This window comes from Mus caroli, chromosome 8, assembly GCF_900094665.2.
Source record: "Mus caroli chromosome 8, CAROLI_EIJ_v1.1, whole genome shotgun sequence".
In the NCBI taxonomy this organism is placed as follows: Eukaryota; Metazoa; Chordata; class Mammalia; order Rodentia; family Muridae; genus Mus; species Mus caroli.
This window is the reverse complement of record NC_034577.1, coordinates 105,476,338-105,487,153: the sequence shown is the minus strand read 5'-3', so window position 1 is coordinate 105,487,153 and position 10,816 is coordinate 105,476,338. Positions and strand designations below refer to the sequence as shown.

The window sequence follows — 10,816 nt, the reverse complement described above, 5'->3', positions numbered from 1 at the left end:
AAGAGAAGAGAAGAGAAGAGAAGAGAAGAGAAGAGAAGAGAAGAGAAGAGAAGAGAAGAGAAGAGAAGAGAAGAGAAGAGAGCTGAAAGCCCACCTTGGGCAACACACTTCCTCCAACAAGGCCTTACCTCCTAATCCTTCTAATCTTTTCAAATAGTCCCATTCCCTGGTGACTAAGTCATTCAACTATATGAGCATATGGCATGCATTCCTATTTAAACCACCACAGATGAGCCTGTACAGCTCAGACAAATAGAACTGGATCTGGGGATGGAAGAAAATCTGGAAACTCAAGGTCAAGTCCCAGACTTTCTAAGTCCACATATAGCTCAGTCAAGAGAGCTGCCAGCCATGGCTTTCCTGCTGCTGGTTTGTGCTAGACCTGAGTATCTTTGCCCAGCAAACCAGTTGAATTCAGTCTTCCATCCAGTCCTGATATTATTCCAGCATGCACTCAGATGTGGCAGTTCTCTAAGGGTGAAAAGTGATAGCAAGACCAGTTGTTTTTTTCTTAGACCCTGCTTACAGAAGCACAGCTGCCCACCAGGCTTGCTGGCCTTCAGTTCATCTTGTCTTTCCCATTCCTCGGTTTCATCAAGCTCTTCTGGATTGCATCATTGCCCAGGACTCTGACTAACAACTCCAGTTCCTCCTGAGCAGATCACACCTTGAGGACCAGGAAGAAGCCCCTCTTTACCTTGACCCTCTAGGTACTAGAAGTTAGTGCAAGGTCTGGCCCATCCTTGCTGTCCTGTCTAGGGTTTCTCTGAACCATCTCTTCTTGGCTTAGAATAATTCACCTGTGCAACCATCCAAGATGAAATTATTTTGGTTAAGGTTTTTACCTCCTTCAAGGACTTTCTCAAAGGACGCTACTCTAAGAGACCCTTGTTGGTTTGACCCACTCTGCAGTGGGTACTTTCATCGGCCCACCATATTGCTCCAAGAGAGAAAGGATGATAAAGTGCAAATACACATGGATAAAACACACACACACACACACACACACACACACACACACACACACACACCATTAAAATTTTACAAAGGGGGAAAATGTCTAGAAAAGGTTCTTAGAGGGGCAATGATGTGAAAGAGTTTAGGAATCACTTCTACATGGGAACTAAATCCCCTTCCCCAATTTATTTCTGTTTTTGCTTGAATCTGAAATGTGCCCCCACTTGCTCATATTTCAGACACTTAGAGGTTAGTGATGCTATTTAGGAGGCTATGTCCATCTGGTATTTACAGGCTACTAAGCGGGGATCCCTGGCTCTAGCATTGCTCTCTGCTTCCTTGTCATTCATGACCAGCCAATGTCACACACACTCTTCCACCACCGTGATCTGAGTTGAGAATATGGTCTGCAGTGCCTTTCCCTCCATGAAAGATTGAAAGCTTCTGACACTGTGAACCAAAGGGATGCTTTCAGCTCAGGTGGTCATGGTGATGCGAACACAGCCAGGACTCCCCGTCTAAGAGCATCTTACAAGCAGCAATTTTTCCCATGTGTCTTTTCTTACGTCAGTATTTTCTGTTTCTTCACCCTTCTTTGAATATTAACTCTACAAAGCCCAGGAATATTATCTCCCTATTCTTCACTGTATCTTCAGCATCTCCCCTGAACCAAACACACACTAATTACTCAATAGGTCTTTAGAGACTCTATTACTGCTGTGAGCAAGGAATAGTGTCAAACACTAGGAGAACTCCTGGGGCCATCTGGACCACCTCTCAGATCTTAATCCTCACAAGCTACCAGATTTGCTGGGTCACTTTGGACACTAGGTCTATACCTAAGTCTATTCTGTGTCACATGGATGAGAGAGTTGGCCCCGATTATTCCTGTCTTTCTCTGGCATACCACTCTGAACATTGTACAGATATCTGGTTCTGACATGCCACACTGAATACTGTAGAGATATCTGATTCATTAAACTGAAAAGATTTTCAATAAAATGATGACAAGAGGCTAACTATTCTGGCAATTACACAGGACAAAGAATACATTATTGTCTCATTTACTTCGGGAATAAATTGAATCACAATAAGCATCTGCAATAGATAAAAGACAAAGAGGAAGGAAGCCGGACCGTTAACGGCATTATCCTTCTCTGGAATGTAGATGTGCCCTTTGTTTTCTACTTTTGCTGGGCTGATTTAGAAATGTCCTGTACTGAATATTTATTTCAGTAATTACAACAAACAGGGCCTTTCGGTAGCTGTTTTTTTTTTTTTTTTTTAAAAGGCTGCCCATTATACCTCAATATTAGAATGGCATATATGGGTATAGTTTGAGTTCACTGGTCTTGGACCAGTTAATCTGATAGCATAATTGCCCCTTACTCAAATCTATTAGGCAAACAGCAACACACACACACACACACACTCCACACATATATACACTTACTTCTGATTCACAGAACTTAGGTTGCAAAAGTGTCTATGGCTCCCCAAAGTTTCAAAGCACTTGGTCCAGGGCTGGGAAGATGGCTCAGTACATGACATGGTTGCTGTGTCAGCATGCAGACCTGAGATAGGACCTCCAACATCCATATAGAAGTTGGGCATTAAAGTGTCCATCTACTAACCCAGTACTGGAGTTGGGTGATGAGAGGTTGGCAGATCTGGGGAGCATGCTGGTCATTAGTCTAGCTGAAATGCCAAGCTCAAGGTTCAATGGGAAACTATCTCAAAAAGTAAAGTGTAGGAGGGTGATTGAGGAAAACACTCAATTTTAATGTCTGAGTTTCACTCTTGCACACATAGGTGAGCGTACCATACATGTGTGCAGGCACTCACACAAGCCCCAGACACACAAACACACACTTCCATCAAATACTAGTTCCCTAAGACACCTCATCCATGAGAACAATGAAAACCAACAATACAGCTCAATGCCACCTTAAGCATTTTTCTAGACCTCATGACAGAGGGAGATTTGACATGTCACCCCAAACCCAGGCCACGTGTTTCATCTGATCTCATAAAAGAACTGTCATGGCAGACTTTCTATATGCTCCACCCTTCTCTTATCCTGAAGGATTTCTAGACTTGAAGACTGCTTTCCTCTCTGAGTACCATACAAATGAACCCAACTAGTTTCTGCTGTAGCATCCTTGAAGATTAGTTTGTTCATGGTTCAAGAATGTATTCAAATACTAGAACCTTTGGCAGATCCATCAGAATCATCAACAACACTGGCCACAACAAAACTCTAAAGTCAGTCCAACACCAGACCCAACAGTGTCCACTATGGCCGCTGATAATGTCTCAAAGAAACATAAAACATATCCAGTGTCTGCATATAAATCATTCCCATTTGTGAATTACTTTGAGCTTGATCTCTTTTGTATCCATAGAGTCACAATATGCATGGCATTCTCACAAGAAGCATACCCTTCTATAATCAAGGTGAATTGGACTCTCCATTCACATTCAGCATCATATCTGAAAAGAAAGGGTTCCTATATATAAATGTTAGAGCTGCATGGTTTGAAAACTTGTTGGGAACTTGAAATGATCCGTGGAACTTAAAGCACCATGATGCAGATGTGCCAAACCTGTGGGCCACATGTGGCTAAGGATAGCTATGGATATAGACCAATAGAAAACCATGAGCTCACTTAAAATGATGTGAGACTTTGGGGGTGTGTGTGTGTGATTGTTTTCTTGTTGTTCAACGGTGTGTTTCTTGAGTGTGAACTTGGTATGCGACAACGCTGAATTGTGATGTCAGAGGTTGGTCTCGACACCTACTCTAGGATTTTTGTTTCAAACAAAATCTGGAGAAATAAAAATGGCTTTGAAAAAGATTGCTCAAAGCTCCTAGAAACAAACTCGAAAGGCTGCTTGCTTACCTCCTCCAGGGCCCATAAGGAATCCACCACTGGCTTGATCTTCTTCTGGTTGTACAGCCCTATGAGCTTCTCTACCACCCCTCGGATGAGGCCTGAGCGGCCCTGCTTGAAGAGCAGATTGAGGAGTGAGAATCCTGCGATGACTTTGTTTTCTTCATACAGCTTGATGGGGTTCACTTTCTCCACCTGCCACCACTGCAGTGAGAGAAGGGGCTAGGTTACAACATTGCAAGATGGGGTTACATCATGCAATATCGCCTATGACACGAGGACATCATCTACCCCAGGGAAGCAAAGTTTGAAACTGGGTAGAGTCCAGTGGACCAGCAAGCAGTCTTGGTGATATATCTTTTAAGGATCTATTTCTGAAACCACTGCAGTTGGTACACGGAATATCCTAGACAGAAGTACTGTGAAAAGGATCTAGCTTGGAGGGAGGAGAAAAGGGAAGAAGAGAGGGAGGGAGGGAGCAAGAACAAGAGAGAGAGGGGGGAGAGGGAGAGAGGGAGAAGGAGAGAGGGAGAAGGAGAGAGGGAGAGAGGGAGAGGGAGAGGGAGAGGGAGAGGGAGAGGGAGAGGGAGAGAGCAAGAGAGCTCGAGCCAGTCAAATCTTCTGAATGCTAAAATGATACTACAAAGGGATGCGGGATGCTAAAATACTCTCTACACTGGGAATGTAGCTCAGTTGGGACAATATTTGCTTAGTACACACAAAATTCTGGGTTCAAATTCCAGAATCACATAGAAGGAGCAGTGTGGAGGTGCATGCTTGTCATTCCAGAATTTAGGAGGTACAGGCAGGAGGATCAGAAGTCCAAGGTTATTGTCAACTAAATAATGAGTTTTATAACAGCCTGGACTACAACAGAACCTGTCTTAACACACACAGGCACACAAATATCCAGAAACTCACAGACATATAGATACACACATGCACACACATGCACATGATAAGACTCATATCTTATGACTTACATACAAATAAGAAGACCCCCCTCACCCCTGCAACCCGTCCAAATTCTGAAGCTCTTCTTGCCCTTATTCATTTGGGCAAGGTTCCTCAGTCTATTCGAGGCCACAGGTTAATAGTAAGTGTGTGATTAAGACCTTTGACTCTAGAGTTGATCCTAGATGTATATACTCCACTCCCCATTCTTCTCTGAACTTTGTCCTTCTCAGCTGACTTGAATGAAGGGATACACTGATGTCTTCCATGAGGGTACAGGGTAAAGCCTTTGGCTCTGGGAATGGTTGTGGGGATGATGAAAGAGTCTTAACACAGTGAAGCTTACAGAATGATAAAGTATTGAGGGCATGGGGTGAGTGACCACTCTGAGTGCAAGAGCTCCCTTCTCCCCTTTAATATGGTGAGTTGGGGTAGATAATGACAAGAATATGGGGCAGGTAAGTAGAAAGGAAGGGCAAGTTGAGAAGACAGAACTGCATGGGGTGATAAAACTAGGAGGTTGGGACCACATAAATGGCTGTCAGGTAGGTTCAGCCTCTGCTATGTGACAAGAAGTCTGTGGTCAAAAGAACAGCTCTTCTTGAGCTGCCCCACTCCTAGCTCTGTTAAACGTGCTTCACTGAAGAATTCCAACCTAAGAGTTCAAAACCGTGGGTCCCATGATTAAGCTTGATACCTGCACATTGGTAAGATCTCAGTGCATGTTTGTGTCAGGCATTGCCAGACACTGCTGCAGTTACTGCTCAGCTGTGATTAAGAGCTCTAGAGATGACTCTAGAGATGGTAGAGGTGCTTGCCACAAGACCTGACAACAAGAGTTGGATCCTTGGGACATACATGGTGAAAGCAGAGAACCGACTCCTGCAAGTTGTCCTCTGACTTCTTCATGCATGCCATGTGCACATACATGCACACATACTCAAAAATATTTTTTTTTTTAATTTCTAGAGTTGAGTATCATTTGATAGCTGTGCCACTCTAGGCAACCCATCTAATCTCTCTGTTCAACTTCCTTACCATACTTTGGGGAGAAGGAGGTTGCTGTGCAATGTAAATGTGTTCATATAAGATATATGCCACTGCAACAGGGTATATATACCACACACATCATAAGCACAAGCCAATTTAATTGTCATCTAAATCTGAAAGCCATGTTTCAGATTTACTGAGCATGAGGTGGGAATTTGGAGTCACTTTGCTCTCTAAATGTTAACTTCATCTGGAAGAATCATCCTTAGAAGGGCCCAAGAGTGACTGGCCAGCCTGACAAAGCACAGCATATTCATTCTGCTGAAATCTGAAGATGGGAGATAATTAAGATAGCAGAGTTAGAACTCGGTATATGATTCTAAATGTGCCTTTCTTGATTGCAGAGAATTTCCTTCCTGGAGCAAAGCCATCATTGCACTTCTCAGAAAGTCGTCCTTTCAATTTACTTCCAACCAATCAGCCTGCACAAGCCGGGCCTCTGATAGGGAATGGCCTCTATTCATGACCTTCAGCTCCAGAGCATAATGGTACTCATTTGAGGAAAAGGAATCTGAGTTTCTATCCTGGCTGTGTTGTTATAAATACCTTTCCCGGGCTCAGGCACACTGTAATTATTTCATTAGCACTGTGTGTTGAGATTGGGCATTAAGGGTGAGAAAAGGGGGAAACACTTCTTACAGTTAGTTGTATATAATTTGGGACCAGCATGATTCCACAGAGAAGTCGATCAGCATCATGCAAATTGTATCCACAGCAACAATGCAGCTAAGAGTGGTACAGAGCCTGTCTTTGGGGACAGATGATAGCATCCGTCACAAGGCTCTACCCTTCCTCCTATGAGCCCTGGTATTCAAATGGTTCTTGACCTACACTTTTATTAAAATCCCTTATGCAAAAAATACAAAGAGTAGTCCTTTAAATTTTGTTTTCATGCATAGAGGGAATATTGCCATTCCCTGATTCAACAGATGTTTGAGGGTAAATTTTGAGCAGTCAGTATTGGCATAAAGAACATATAAATACTCCTGGCACATTTAATACTGACTGTCAACTTGACAGCCTCCAAAAACATCTTTGAGACAAATTTCTAGGCATGTGTATGTGTGTGTGTGTGTGGTGTATTTCTAGATTGGGTTAACTGAGATGGGAAACTATCTAAATATGACCAATACAACTCCATCATGTTATACAGAAAACAAATTCTAATGTCCTTTCTCTGGCCCTCTGGCCACCTTATTCACAATGCCTCTACTGTATCCTACCCACTATTCCAGAATCCTGTTCTATTCCCCTGTGAGGTTGGCTAAGGCATTCACAATTAGGCTATTAACGTGTTTCTTTATTCCTGGGTCTGTCTGCTTAATAGAGTGTAGAGACACAAGGGTTCTGCATGCCTCTGTCTCATCCACTGTGAGACCTTGATGTCTTTAAATGCTACCCATGGTAGATGCTCAGAAAATGCCTGTGTAGTGATGCTTATTGTTATAGAATATGGTTATCTAAGTAAAACAGCTGCCATACTCATCAGATTACCCGTGCCTATACATGAGTAGGCTTGTTGACTCTGGACACCCTCAGAGAAGGAGAGGGTAGAGAGGATCATTGGACCCACACCTGAGATTTCAGATGCTCCTTCCAGACACTTGTAAAGCAATTCTGCCCTAGTTTTATGTGGCTTAGCAGTCTCAGGAGGTACTAGAAGAACACAAGCTGGGCTATGTTAAAGGAAAGGGTTTTGTGTATCTGGCTATGAAGATGCCATCACCCACACTGGGTATAGACTTCCCAGTGCAGTTAGTTGCTTTAGGGTCACCTGCACTCCTGCCAGTAACTCCTTAACCATCCTCTATGGGTAAAGGCAACAATCTCAGTGGCTTCTTGGGGTGAACTCTGGTGGGATCATACTTCGCTTTGTGGTCAGGATCTAATGAGGAGGGGGATGCTGTTTACATCTCCCCAGGGAAGAAATGCTCACAACACTTTTATATGGTGCATTGATGGCACCAGAGATGGAGAGCACAGGAACCGAAGCTGACCCTAGTGAGAAACAGTAGTTCCTTGCTCTAGTGGGTAGAGGCAAAAATTAAAGCACAACCCCAAGTTAGCTTAATTCTAACACAGAAAGAGTTCTCTGCATGGGGCTATCTATGTGAGCAGGTGCAGTGAGGGTGGGTGCTCCTTAACGGCAGATGAAGAAATCACAGACTCAGAGATCATAGCCTATTTCTTTCTCCAACACAGTAGGATGAGAACAAAGAAATCGACTGTGCTCCCAGAAACTGGTCAGAATAAAAGACTGTCTACTCCAGGGAGCAACCACACTGCAGCAACTCTAAGTTCACTTTTGACAGATGGTTGAACCAATCTCTACTGAAATAGAAAGGAAGCGTTCCGAGGTTTCATGGACACCACTTCTCAAGTCCTGGTCCTGCCTGCCGTCATGCAGTTAGCAGGGAATGAATAGGGATTTATTGGAAATGCATGATACCGATGACAGATCAGCAACTGACCGATGTCTTAATTTTTTAGACAGGATTTCTCTGTGTAGCCCTGATTTTCCTGGAACTCCATCTATAGCCCAGGCTGGCCTTGAACTCAGAGATCTGCCTGCTTCTGCCTCCCAAGTGCTGGGATTAAAGTCATGCGCTGCCACCACCCATCTACCAATGCCTTTAGATGGAATTCACAACATGCAAATCAGTGTTAACTACCAGCAGACAGGCACAAATACTTACTGACTTTGCAAAACTAAAGAAACTCTTGGTCTCTCCAGTTACCATGTTGGATGAACCTGCAAATGAAAGATTCACAAGTCAAGTAATTGTTCACGAAAATCAAGATATCTTGTTATGCAAGAAGAATGGCAGTTGTTTCATTTGTGTACAAAAGCTTAAAAACAACACATTTTGTCTTGGAAAAACTAAAGGTGCTGGGGTGGGGCACAAAGTAGAACATTTGGCTAAGTATCATCAACTCTTAGAGGATGGGATATTTCTCTCGGTAGCTGTTTCATTCCTTTGGAAAACCATGCATGTATCAAAAGGTGATTAGCCCAATGTTTTAATAATATAAAACATATTCATTCCGTCTACTGAAAAAAAGTGAAATTCTTCAGTAAGGTTCTATATAGATCCAAATTTGATATTCTAGCAAGTGAGAGGCTTGGGACTCTGACATGGGCTGGATCTTGAAGGGCGGGAGGAAAACATGGATGGACGGGAAAAAGGAGATACAGAGAAGGTACAGGAGAGAACCTAAGTCCAGAGGTCCAGGGACTGGGAGGTGATGCTTTGTCAGTTCCAAAGGGGTCCAGGCAGAGAGGTTAAAAAAAATTAAACCTAAAACTTTAGATCAAAGGAATATTGGAAACTGTGTGTTGACAGTGGGGGCTAGGATGGTGGTAGATGGGGTGGGCATGGTAAGCTGAGAGGCTCAGGGAGAAATGGCCCCTTTTTGGAGTTCTCAGTTGGGAAGGAGTGGGGTGAATAGAGAATATTCCACTACTCTGCCCAGTTCCATGGACTTCCTGCTTGCCACCATGTGTTTGGAAGTGTTAGTTTTTCTTAGTGAACAGTCATGGACTTTAAAAAAAACAAAATTGCATATTCTAAAATTGATCATTCGGTCCGGGGTAAACTATTACCCAATCAGTAAACCATTCCTTTATCTTTGATGGGGTGATGACTCCCAGGGATTATAGCACCAGGCTTCCATTACATTGTAACCAAGTGATCAATGTATAATTGATCAGTGTATCCAATCAACTTGGATAATTATGAGACAATCAAGTTGAAGGTCACCCAAATGTCATCATGCAACTGAAGCAAAAATACATCTCTTGGCTAATGAGAAGGAAAGATGAATAAATTGTCTATCTGCCCATTAGTCATGCACACTGTCCTTAAAATAGTACTGGCCCTTGTAGGTTCCCATCAATAATATTAATCAATTATTTGCTTTTTAGGAAATACGTGGTCAGGATAGAAATGACTGGAACACATCTGCAGAGGAATGTTGCCCACCTGCTTAATGAGCTCAATTCTTTGCAATAATGATCTGGTGGTGAAAAGATATTTATAACTCTCAAATATCTCATTTATAAAGAGAAGTAACTTCTTTCTCTTCTTTCTGAAATACTCAGAATTAAGGCCCAATTTCTACTGCAAGAACCTTGGCACACAGGTTTTAGGAATCTCAAACATCAGATACTGAATATTTTGCCTTGGAAGATGGCCTCTGGCTTTATATACGCCTTTCAGAGTTTGTGAATACTGGTGTTTAAACGCGCACGTGTGTGTGTGTGTGTGTGTGTGTGTGTGTGTGTGTGTGTGCGCGTGTGTGTGGTGGGGGAACCAGAAAGGTCAGGTGCCAGTTTAATTTTGCTATAGAAATTTTGTTTCTAATTTTCATAACTTTCCTGAACACTCAAGAACATAGTAGATGTGGCCAGAAATGATGGCTTATACTTGCATTCCTGTTACTCAAGAGGCTGGGCCAATGGTATTATAAACTCAAAGCCATCACAGAGTATACAGTGAGACCATGACTCAACAAAACAAAACATTTAAAAAATGATGGCATGGGGGATAGGACAATAGACAAACAAGTTAGTTTTATAACTTATGACAATAATATCAACATAATAAATGTACTGAAAAAGGTAAACAATCCCATTTGCCTGGTTTGTTCCCAGTATATTAACGTCTTTCATCCTGCAGAGCGTGGTAAGCACAGTGGGGGTACTTTCTGCTCTTGTTGGTCTTGCCCTGTGATGCACGCACTCACCATATAAAATGTAGGTCCCCAGAGGTTTGAGGAGACTGAGCCCCTTGCCAGTGTTGTCCCCACACAGGCAATCCAAAACTATGTCCACACCTTCAGCTGAGATCCTGCACAGCAAGAGACAAAGCAAAGTAATGTATCCTGCCAGGAACCAAACCCTTGCATTTTTCCTTTCCACGTCACATCATCTGATTTCCAGAACACGAAGAGTGAGCAGT

The 10,816-nt window shown here is 42.8% G+C and overlaps 1 protein-coding gene across 1 annotated transcript in view; it reads right to left on the bottom strand.

Moving 5' to 3' along the window:
• Positions 1 to 10,816, bottom strand: part of Vat1l (vesicle amine transport 1 like) — a 162,501-nt gene that overhangs the window by 75,504 nt on the left and 76,181 nt on the right. The window contains exons 5-7 of the mRNA XM_021170867.2: positions 10,602 to 10,705; positions 8,552 to 8,607; positions 3,861 to 4,055 (exon numbers count right to left, since the gene is read on the bottom strand). Coding sequence (XP_021026526.1) covers positions 3,861 to 4,055; positions 8,552 to 8,607; positions 10,602 to 10,705 — 355 coding nt within the window. The remainder of the gene's footprint in view (positions 1 to 3,860; positions 4,056 to 8,551; positions 8,608 to 10,601; positions 10,706 to 10,816) is intronic.